This window comes from Aethalodelphis obliquidens, unplaced genomic scaffold (genome assembly GCF_003676395.1).
Source record: "Aethalodelphis obliquidens isolate GAN/ISIS:26980383/991018 unplaced genomic scaffold, ASM367639v1 scaffold2, whole genome shotgun sequence".
NCBI lineage: Eukaryota > Metazoa > Chordata > Mammalia > Artiodactyla > Delphinidae > Aethalodelphis > Aethalodelphis obliquidens.
Genome location: NW_020837946.1, coordinates 74,185,655 through 74,197,839, shown reverse-complemented (window position 1 = coordinate 74,197,839; position 12,185 = coordinate 74,185,655). Strand labels below are relative to the sequence as shown.

The 12,185-nt window shown below is 37.3% G+C and overlaps 1 protein-coding gene across 7 annotated transcripts in view; it reads left to right on the top strand.

The window, feature by feature from the left end:
* The window catches only part of GPD2 (glycerol-3-phosphate dehydrogenase 2), a 133,519-nt gene that overhangs the window by 63,576 nt on the left and 57,758 nt on the right, over positions 1–12,185 (top strand). For 6 of the 7 annotated variants that reach the window (XR_003438033.1, XM_027131040.1, XM_027131006.1 and 3 more), the window contains exons 4-6: positions 2,323–2,447; positions 3,953–4,050; positions 5,061–5,224. Coding sequence is in view for 6 of the 7 variants with exons in the window: in XM_027131040.1 (XP_026986841.1) it covers positions 2,323–2,447; positions 3,953–4,050; positions 5,061–5,224 (387 nt within the window). In the remaining variant the exon portion in view is untranslated. Of the gene's footprint in view, positions 1–2,322; positions 2,448–3,952; positions 4,051–5,060; positions 5,225–12,185 lie in introns of those variants that run through there. The other variant, XM_027131053.1, reaches the window with a different exon arrangement.

The following is a 12,185-nucleotide window of genomic DNA, read 5'->3' as shown; positions in this document are numbered from 1 at the left end:
TACCTTGGCTGTAGTTGTTGTTCACACAGGGAATTGTGTCACAGTCTCTCACAAGCTGCAGTGCTTCCTAGCAACTCACATGGAGGTTGGCAGGATTCAGATCCTCACAAGTTACTGGACTGAGGCCTCAGTTCCTTGTGACCTGTTGACCAGGGGCTCTGTTGGTTCCTTGACTCAGAACAAGACAGGTTGCTTTATCCAGGAGGAAGTCGCAGTCTCTTGTAACCTAACCATGGACGTGGCCTGCCACCATCGTGGCTGTATTCTGTTGGTTGGAAGCAAGGCACTAGCTAAGCCCACACTCCAGGGTAGGGGATTACATACTAGGAGGTGGGGCTAACTGGGCACTAAGGCATCTTCTCCCACAGGCTGTGGGTACCTTTGGGCAGGTAGGAGCCATAGGCTGGATGGGAAAGCTGCTTATCCCCTCTCAGTTTTATGTCCCTGCCTCGAATGGTGTGGGCATCTTAATGCCATGACTGATTCCAAGACTGGAAGAGAGGTGTGTTCTAAATAATTCAGCTCTTAAATGCCATTTGAAAGTCAACTTCCTCATCTGATCTTCAACTGAAGAAAAATGGTATATTTTAGTACTGGAAGAAGAACTCTCTGTGTCGGACTTACTAAGAAAAGGTGATAGAGCTCACCAAGACAGTGCATTGTAAGAGAGATTGCAAATGTAATCTCGACTAAGCAATTTGGGGTTTATATTCTGAATTTAATTTTTGACTCACTTTAGGATAAAGAGTCCTCTGCATTTTCAAATGCAGCACCTATGAAACTGTGCTTCATTTTGTTCACTTGCCTCTCTGGGTTGGGAGCTGCTTGACAGCTTGGTCTATGTCTATTTCATTTCTAACACCAGCACTTTACCTGGCACTTAGGCTCTCAAAAAATATGCACTAATATGATGTATTTTTCTGTGTGTTTAATACATCCTGTACTAAATTTACTAAGCATTGCTAGAGTTTTCATAGTTGAGAATTTTACACATCTTTTTCTGGCATAAATGCTTAAAAAGAGTGACCTGGGTCTATGATATCTGTAATTTCTGTGTTATTTTGCTAGTTCATTAGAGCATTAGCAGTTTTTGCCCTTGAATCAAAGTTCTCTACTTTTCTCTCCACAGTTTCCAAATATTTTGTCCTTTTGAGTCAAGGGAATTGCCCTGATTTTATGATGACATTTGGGTACGATATTTAAACTGTTAGAAGTTATAAAAACGACCCTTTGGTATTAAATGTAATAAATGGCTCTGAATTGAATACATGCACAAGTTCTCTTATATGAGCTTTGTGAGCCCAAACTGCTCCAGTTACATATTCTCATTGTAATTGGATTCTATGACATTCTCTCATCCCCCAAGAGTATGGCAGGCCATGAAAATTTCTTCTGGCTTGGTGCTGATGTATACTTCGGGTCTTTTGAAATTTTGGATTTCATATCTAACTAGTGTATGGAACTTGTAGTAATGTTGGTCCTCCCAGTCCTGAAGAGGCAGGGGTGTCTCTGCAAGAAAACAAAACAAAACTGATTTCATTCCCAAGAGATTTATTGCAACCCTCAAAGAAAGCCAGGTTGGGAGGGATGATTTTTAGAACTGACTTGTCTTTGTCCAGCCTCACCTTTACCAAGAATATTGTCTTTTCTTTACTCACGGATACTCTGTACTGGGTTCATTTGTCCTGGCTTGTGTTTTTCTTTGTAGTTCTACAATATTGTGCTTGCGTGTCTTCAGTTAGACTGTAAACTCCTCAGCATCAGAGGTTATTCTCTTCTTTCTTCTTCTGTTTCGATATCTTTGATCTCTTTTCCCATTTTATACCCACTTTCACACCACTCCAGAAATAGGAACCGGCACATAGAGGGCTAGTCTCGATTCACAGTCGCTGCATCAGAGTTGACTGGAGTTGAGAGGCTGGCACATGTCTGGACTCTCGTAGTGAGGGATGAATGTGAGTTCCAGAAGGCATCGGTAACAATACTGAGTTAACTCTACATGGTTAAAGATGGGTGCCAGACTCCCCTTCGACCCTCGAAACACACCAGTGTATGTTACTGCCCTGAAATTGCACTGTAATATTTTCTAGCTGTGATTCATTCACAGTTTAATATGCTTCTAGTTCTGGTTTGACTTTTCCCCCAGGAAGAGACTAAAATCTCTTCATTATAATATAGACAGCGTACTGCACTTGGAATACAAATTTATCCATGTTCAGAGTAATTTTTCTTGTGACTGTCTCTACCCTGGAGAAGTGCCTTTAATGAATTACATACAAATTGTGTAATTTAAGAAGTTAATTTGGTTTTCTGGTTACACAGGACTAAAAACAGCCCTTGTAGAAAGAGATGATTTCTCATCAGGGACCAGCAGCAGAAGCACTAAATTGATCCATGGTGGTGTGAGATATCTTCAGAAGGCTATCATGAAGTTGGATATTGAGCAGGTAATTGTGTATGCTAGTTGTTAAACAAAAATTGCGACTGTGCTTTTTTCTACCCAATTAAATCAGTTTTTTTTTTTTTTTTTTTTTATGGCTTTTAACATTCCTTCCTATTGGAAATACCTATTTAGTGTATTCTGCTGGAGTGTCTTTCAGGAGAGGTGTGCCATTTTTTTTCCTGTAGCATTATGTTTATGGGTAATCAGGGGTTTTTTCTACACAGGCATGTCAAAGTAGCAGATTTACAAAATCACTTTCGGATGTGTTACTTTTTATTCTCGGTACGCGGGCCTCCTACTGCCACGGCCTCTCCTGTTGCGGAGCTCAAGCTCCGGACGCGCAGGCTCAGCGGCCATGGCTCACGGGCCCAGCCACTCCGCGGCATGTGGGATCTTCCCGGACCAGGGCACGAACCCATGTCCCCTGCATCGGCAGGCGGACTCCCAACCACTGCGCCACCAGGGAAGCCCTGGATGTGTTACTTTTAACAATTGTGATTGTTTTGTTTTGTTGTTTTCCCCGCCAATGGCCACCAAATTGCTACTTCCCAAGCAGTTTCAAGGGAACTGTGTTGTAATACATGAGGAATATTAAACTGATCCTCTTAACTGCAGATGCAATCATACTGCATATTGTCACTGACATATTCTTAAGGAGAAGATGATCTGAGTCATGCTTTTTTTTATGTCACACTCTGTTGTGTCCAGTCTGCCACCATTTGAAAACTGCCAAGGCAGTGTGGAAGATGACATTTCCCAGAGGAGTTAAAAAAAAAAAAAAAATCAACTGAACTCCCTATCTGCTTTTCGTACATGAAAAACACAGCAGCACTTACTTGACATTGTCAGTTTTGAATCTGTCCCCTTTTCTTATGTGTCTGTTTAGCATCATGATGGATGTGAAGAAAAGAGCATAGGGTTTAGAATCAGATGACTTGTGATGTGTTTCAGCTTATTTATTTAATTTCTATGAGCCTCGGTTTTCTTCTTTGTAAAATTAGTATTATGATAGTAATGCGGGGCCTTCAGAGAGGTGTAATGAGGACTAAAGACAAAAGCTTTTTAATGATAGTCTGTAAAATACTGTGCAACTCTTAAGTATCATGTCTGCTCGGGCTAGTGGAGGCAAGAAGGAAACGTTTAACATGAATCTGAACAATCTGTTATCTCTTACATGAGAAAATATAATGGGGGACTGAGAAAAGGGACAATACAGAGAATGCAAGATAAATTGTTACAATAATCTTGTAACTCAAGTCAGGAAAATATCTTACACCTGGGAACTCTGACAGCATGTTTTTCTCCTATGCAAATACAGTTTAAGGTTTCTAAAAAATCTTTCAGGTTGACAGCATGATGTATTATTAGAAATTTGATTAGGAGGGAGCTATCCTTGCTCAGAGGTAGAGAGGTTTCTGTGTATCAATCAGTTGGCAGGGTGTCTATTTGCCATTTGAAAATATTATGATCTGTTATTGCCAAACTAATTTTCTCTGTTTTGCTTTTCAGTACAGGATGGTAAAAGAAGCCCTTCATGAGCGTGCCAACCTACTAGAAATTGCTCCCCATTTATCAGCTCCGTTGCCTATAATGCTCCCAATTTACAAGTAAGCCTTTTGGTATCATCTGTATACTCTTTGCTTATCTGAGGTCAATAGAACAAAGTTTCAATGAAAATAGTTCCTCAATGTGTATTTCTTAATGTAGTTTTAATTAGTCCTAATCTTTCATCCTTTTGAAATATTTTCCTTTGTTGCATTTTAAAAAGTGTGACTTTTCCTATATTAGTCTCTGCTGACCCACCTCTAAGGGCTAGCTCTTGAAGGCAAAGGAGGTTGTGTTCTGCACTATAATTAGTAGTTTTTTACTCCAGTTTCTGAGAGTATATACAGGAGCAACTACATTTGCACTGGGGAACATAAGAGGGTCATTTGCAGACTAAAATGCAGAGCCAGAAAGAATCCTGCTGCCAAATCTGAACTGACATATATCAACTCCAAACCCTAAGCCATTTTGTGTCATTTTAAATTTCCAAGTTAACCAAAACTGAAATTTGGTTTGGAGGTGTCAAATAATCAAAAGTTATTAAACCCAATTTTCTAAATGTTGTTAGAGCTATCCATCAAGTTGACTTAAGATGGAATACAGGTGGTAGGAAATACAGAATTATGTAACTCTGCTAGCTGCATGAGTCTTGTGGGGCCTGGAAGCAGATTTTATAATTTTTGTCTATATTTTATCATAGATTTCTTAGGATATCTTAAGCCAATGATTCTCTACCCTGGGTGTACATTAGAGTCACTCTGATCTTTGCCCTAGTCTAGTTAAATTGATCCCTAGAAGCACGAGGCCCAGGCATCTATATTTATTTTTGATGCTCCCCAGAAAATCTAATATGCAGTCAGGTCCAGAACCACTGCCTTAGAGATGATCCATTTACTTTTATAATTCAGCTGGGCTGTTGTCAGAACAGGCAGGCCCTTCTCTTGTTTCTTTTGCAGTACACTTCTAGGTATACTTTGCTTTTCTTAATAAAAAGCGTCTTGTATCTTAAAGTGACATTCTATAATGTTATACTCTGTTTCTAAAGAAACCTTTTCCCCTATTTATGCTGTAGGTGGTGGCAGTTACCTTACTACTGGGTGGGAATCAAGCTGTATGATCTGGTTGCTGGAAGTAATTGCCTGAAAAGCAGTTACGTCCTCAGCAAATCAAGAGCCCTTGAGCATTTCCCAATGCTCCAGAAGGATAAACTGGTAGGAGCAATTGTCTACTATGATGGTATGTGATTTTTTTTTTTTTTGACAAGATACTTTTCTCCCACTCGTGACCCTTACAGCATATTCTTAACGAGACAGTTTTGCATCCTAATTAATGTTAATCTTACACAACACACAAACGTACGTGCGCACACTCCACATAGTGTTTTGCTTTTAATATTGCTTGTTTTTGCATATTCCTTTTCTTCTTTGATTTCGACTTTGTATCTCATGGTTGGTTTGGTCCATTTTCCATCATTATGTATTTGGTCACCACCTTCATGCCATTTAATTTGTTATGTTTGCCAGTGAACACTTGCCTTATGAATATATTATAATGTTGAAAGCAGCTGAGGATCTGTTAGGTTTTCTAGATGAAACCTCTATTTTCAAGGGGTTATAAACCTAGAGAAAAATGCCCCTGGGCTGAAATTGACATGTTTGTATTTCGCACAGGGCACAATTCTTGAACATATAATTTATGTGAGAAGGTAGATGAACATTGCATCTGTTAAACCAGTCCCTCAGGTTTTAATGCTTATTTTATTGTTGTTAGATGTTTTCTAACAGTGACATTATCTAGTACCCATTGGCCACGTGTTCAGTGTTCATTCTTTGTGTTTGTGTGCGTGTGTGGACAATACAATTTTGTACACTTTTATTTGAAGGAACTAACCACTTAATATATCTCCAGATGGACCACAATACAATACAAAACAACACAGGAAAAGCCATTTGTGAAGTTTTACTATAGTTTTAAAGGGTGAATGGATTTTAAAAGTAGTCCAAGGATGTCTATTTATAAAGAAATAGCTGGACACAGATAATTATACATGTTCAAAAAGTCTTAGAAATTTTGTGGCACGAAGGCCCTATAGGGTCAGTGAGGTTTTTTTACCCCTACTATGTGATCTTCTGTATTTAGTGTTAGCTATCTAAACTCTTAACATGAAGAAGTGTTTTTGTTGTTTTGTTTTCCCAGGAGACTTTGTTATTTATACTTCATAACATGGGATATCCTTAAGGCTACCCCTACCTTTTTTTCTTCTTCTCACTGTTAGGTTTCTGAATCAATTTAGCTGTCTTTCAGGCTTTCATATATGAATGCAAAATGTGTACGTGCAGATGGGGCAACGGGGATAAACCCAAGAAGATGTGTTAGGAGCAACAATATTAGAAAAATGTTAAGGGTCTTAGACAAACATTAAAAGCTAGAAAATTCACAGTTTCCAGTGCCTTCCAGCATCTAAACACCACGGGGTGGGGGGCACTTAACTACTTTTTTGGTGCCCCTGACTGAGCCTACATGTTAAGGGACAATCTTAACTGTGAATATTCTTTCTCTGCTTCAGACCCTTAATGTTAATCCACTGTAGTTTGTTGGGTGACTATATTAAAGAGGTTTTTGATCCAGGAGGAATAAAAAGGCACTCTGCAAATGGCCCCCTGCCCATCCTGACCTGAAAGTGTTTGTGCCCTTTGCCTCTTAGTTTCAATCCCTCCCTTGCAAGCTCTCTCAAGAACTTGGCCATTTTCTCTACCATGTGATATATTGAACACGAACTACTTTTATTTGTTACTTTTATTTTTTTAGCTTGTGCATATCTGAACCTCCTTGAGAGGAATATTAGTGGCTGTCATATCTGAATTTGTGCCATCTGTGTTATGTTGGTTTGATATTGTTATGAATTATAGATTCTTAACAATTCTACATGGAGAAACCAAGGGAAATCTGTGTCATATACTGCAGGAGAAACACTATCCTATTAGAATCAAGAGGAAGAAGAATTTCTTTTATCTAGAATTGGCTTTCATAGCTTGTTACAGGTTGCAAAATTAGGAGTTTAGCTATTGAAAAGTTAAAAATTATTATTTAAAATAATTTCAGTTTGATATTTGAAAATTGATTGTGAAGCCCAAGTCTTGAAAAAGTAAAAATAATTCTAGTCACTGGAAATAATTTCTTTTTAAATCTTGTTCTGAAATGATGCAGGTCCAACTACGTCATGCCTGAGGCAAGACAAAACAACAATGTGAAACAGTGTAGTTCTATGGTTTCACAGCTGTATTCACAGATAGGGCAACTCTTGTTAAAGCTAATGGTGTGATGAACAAATTAAATACCAATATAGAAATAAGGTAGAAAGGAACATATAGTAAAGGAATTAAATGTAATAAATGTGTGCTCAGAGAAAGGAAGGGATGGCTCACCCTTCAACCAGAAAAATAACATTATTATCCTGCTACCAAAGTATTTCAGAGAGGAAAATATACTTCCTAAGCATATACCATTGCAATTGAAGTCTAAACATTGTAATTTATAAGATAAACATTTCTTGACAACAACAACAGCAACAAATACTCTTCTTCTTAAATAATCATTATGAGAATGTAGTAACAGTCTCCCAAATGATTTCAAAATGCATTTGGGCTACACAAAATAACTTTTTTTAACTTAAAAAAATAATTTATTGAGGTGAAATTTACATAACATAAATTTAACCATTTAAAAGTGAACAGAAATAATAATTTTTATAATTCCCACCTTGGGAGAATCTTGATCATAATGAAAAAGTGGCACAAGTAACTAAATGAACTTTTAAAATCTACAAGAAATTTTGCCAATTAACAACTCTGATTAGTTATCCATCACACAGTTACTTCAGTACCAGTGAAAAATGAAAAAATAATGGTGTGAAAATATAGTCAGACAGACTACTAAACATCACCATTAACATGGAGGGACCAGTGACTGAGTCCATCTTTAAGATTCTTTCAAAACTGAGATGTTAGGTCTGTAAGATATTCCCTCTGAAGTACAAAATGTACAAAGGTCAAAAAATTTTTCTTAATTATTCATGCAAACAGTTTATGCTAAAAAAAATAGTGATGATCATTGCATAGGATTAAGGCAAAGTCTTTTCCTCCACAGAAGTCCACAAAGGGAATAAGATAAATTCCACATACATTTTTTTTTTACTTTTTATCTTTTTTTTTTATTGAGGGATAATTTACATATAACATTATGTTGGTTTCGGGTATACAACATAGTGATTCAATATTTGTGTATATTGCCAAACGATCACCACAGTAAGTCTAGTTAGCATCTATCACCATACGTCATTACAAACTTTTTTTTCCATATGATGAGGGGTTTTAAGATTTCTCAGCAACTTTCCAATATACCATACAGTATTATTAGCTATAGTCACTATACTGTACATTACATCCCCAGGACTTATTTATCTTATAACTAGAAGTTTACGTCTTTGACCACATGCTTTTAAATGTAGTAATTATAGTGGCACTTCTGTGCTTGGCATAGGTACGATCCATTGCCATATTTTGTTAAACTCTGAGAAACAAACTCACATATGTGGAGGAATAACTACCATTTTTTTCAGTATAGACAAAGTAAATGTCAAATTTCTCAGTAAGATCCATTTGAAGTGAAAGTTGGGATAGGAAGTGACACACTAGGTTATTTTTTCTTCTTATATTCTGTTAGAGAAAGCAATATAGTCGCCTCACTGGTTTTCTGCCTGAGACGTGTCCTAGTATTTCCTCTCTGCTCCTTTCCATATCCTACCAGAGATCCACCAGCTGGACCCTGTCCGTGGCCATTACCACTGATCAGGGGGTCTCCACGTAGAGAGTGTTGTGACTGGTGCAACTCTCCCACGTCAGCAAAAAGTATTTAAGGCACGACAGGCTCGGGTGACTTGGCAGGCTGTGAGGTTATGTGAGCCAGCTGTGGAGGGCGAGCCAGTTTCCTCAGAAACTTACTTGGGCTTCCTCCGTCAACTTTACTTCAATCTCCCTGCTCCCAAAGAAGATCTTTGGTGCCATTCTAGTTGGACTTCAGTCATCCAATCCAGTGCACAGAAAATGAGACATAATTAAAAATCATTAAATATTTAAAACCATTAGATACCCCCATTAAACTTCTGTAAGATGAAACTGGAGAACAAAATTACAGCTTTAAATTCTTCCTTCTGAGAGTCCAGGCGGTGACAGAGAGAGATGTCTGTTATTTCGTACCCGATGATGCCCTTAAGTATTCCTTATGCACATATGAAAATAGCAACCTACGAGAAATTACATTGGCTTTCCTAGTGTAAATAGAAGTTGGTTACAGCCATGTTTCAAAGGGGGAATTAAAGCCCAGGTTTCACTAGAATATTCATGTTTATTCCAACCTAAAACTCACAGCATACAAATAGATGAATTCAGCTCGTGAGAGAGCAAAGCCAATTTAATCTCTGGCCCCCCTGAGGTAAATGCAGCTCATGGTCCTGCCCCCACGCCCCCCCCAACCTCAGCTATAATCCCTGGCTCCTGGAGGTAAAAATGCACTGAAGTGAGGAAAATTCTGCAGCAGGATATAATGATCCAAAATGACAGGGACAATAATGACAATGAATTTCATGTCTCCCAGTCATGAGCCGGAGATGCTTGACTAGGCTGACTTATACAATTAAATTGTTACAGGTACAGCAGGAGATGCAGTTAGCTGTGAGCTTTGGGGAATGAGGCCTCTGGCAAAAGGCATATTGTGGAATCCAGACTCTTTTGTTAGGAACAAACTATTATTCCTCTAGGCATGCACCCGCAACCATATACGTCAATAAAAGAAAGCCTGGGTTAAAGACAAGTCTTTTAAGGTGTTGATTTTATCTACTTTGAAAGCTTAAAAAAAATCAATTACCCAATAACATAAAGGTGATTTTTTTTTTTTTTTAGTCTTATGTTTTCATTTTTGTTTTTCCATTGAGTTCTTGGAACATAAGTCAGATATAAAGATGGTGCCTTTAATCCTCATTTACATTATTTGCAAACACAGTTGTTGAACTACAATTGGGTATTATCTACTTTAAATTTGGACAGACACATTAATCTCTTCAGAACAGAAATAGATTGAATACATAACTGAATAGTGTGGACTTACAAACAAAACAGCAGTACCATTATGCAAGTTCGTCTCTGTGTTTCTTAATGCAGTTCTTGTGAGGTTGTTATGGTGATTCTAAAGTGGTTGTGTGAGCAGCCTCCAGGGTTGCACAAGACCATCCACTGGGGGTAGGAAGAACATATTAGAACTTTTCCTTAGACCTGTTTCTAGCAAATTCCTTAGAAATGTCTGTTTTTACATATGGTTTAAACGTCTATAAGTACAATAGTACAGGTAAGTAATTTATAAATAAATAACCATATTGGAGTTATATGCTGACATTTACTCTACTTCTGTAATACTCAACTTGATTTTTCTTTTTTGAACCACTGGGTTAGTAATTTATCATCATTTTAAGTCTATGTCCCAGAGAAACTCTTATGTGTGGCAACCAGGAGATATGTACAAAAAGTTTACTGCAGCACTGGGAATAACTTCAAAAAGAGAAATAATTCAAATATCTATCAAGAGACGAATAAGTAACCTATAGTATATTCTCATAATGGAGTAAAATAGAGCATTGAAAGTGAATGAACTAAGCTAAGCTGAACTCATCCTGAGTTCAGTCTTAGAAAAGATATGTTGAAAGTGGCATGATAACTTGTCTCACAGTTGTAAGCATCACAGTCATACTTGGAAACTGCTTTCCAGAGTACCGTAGTGTAGTGGAAGCAGTCAATAATATGGAAGTAGATGACTTAGGATTGCAAACTTTATTGAGTCACATTACACATCTATGAATTTAGGCTTATAATGTTTTGCTCATGAAGTGTTTTGAGCTTCAAATGAATAATAAATGTAAAATAACTTTATAAGTATAAAATTATTTAAATTTTAATTGTTTTATCTGGGTCAATTTTATGCATATTGTATCGACCATCAGACTTCAACTTTTCACAAAAATGTTCTAAAGCGAAGCACTGGTTCCACAAATGTCCCTTGTATATTTAAAATTTGCAGATTCTTCCAGAAAATTTGCAAAACATTCTCAGGAGAAAGGAAAATATTGTGCATACAAACATGCTTCACATAAGTATATAATGTTTGAAATTTAAGGAGCACATTTTAAAAGAACTTCCTCTAAAATTATCCACTTCTTAGACATGATTTAAAACCTATTTGTTTTAGTATTTTCCCTGTCCACATGCAGTTTTACACTTATAAATTAAGTGAATAATTTTTATCTTGATTTCCTACTGTCAGCTTTTCCATTGTATTTCTCCTCTTGTTTTCTGTGAGTTACATAAATGAAACTGACATTATTGCTCATATAGCAGGCATATATTTTACCCCCGAATGCTGCCTTTTTGCTCTTCAGTGTATCTGGATACCAACAAATGCTAAATGAAGTTTGACATGTACCCCTAAGAAACAAAACTTATAAATTGTGGCTCCAAAGGAAACCTTGAATAAATAGGACACATTTGTGTCCATCCAGGCCAACATCCAACATATGCTTTAGCTTCCTGATGATGAGACAGGGCAAAATAGCCTCTAGGAAAGTTTGCAATTGTTTATTGCTCACTTGACCAGCATGCATTAAATACCAGGCTTTTATTCTCTTATAATTAGTTTTTTTTTTTTTAAGAAAATCAAAAGCATACAAAAGTAGATTTGATCAGGTGTAGTGTATGAGATAGTAATTCACATTGTACTCTGCATATAAAAGCTTAAAAACAGTGCTGAAATTCACCAGTAGAAGGGTGTGTAGTGTATATGGTGTTTGAACAAATAGTTCTGGTAGGTTCACAGCAAGACACTTACCTCTCACACTCTTGTTGCTCAGTTGACCCTTGTTAAAAAGATGCAGAATCAAAGGCAAAAGCAAGTGTATCCAAAATCTCCATGCCCTCTTTCCTCCAGTTTATGCCTTCATCCAAAAAATCTTCATGGAATTTCCATTTTCTAAGCACTGTACCTGGTATTAGGGCTAAATGCACTAAGGACAGAGTTCTTAGCTTTCAGGTTTTGAGAGAGTTCACTGCATATATTCCAAATATTGGGCCAAACACATGATCCTTACTTCGAATAA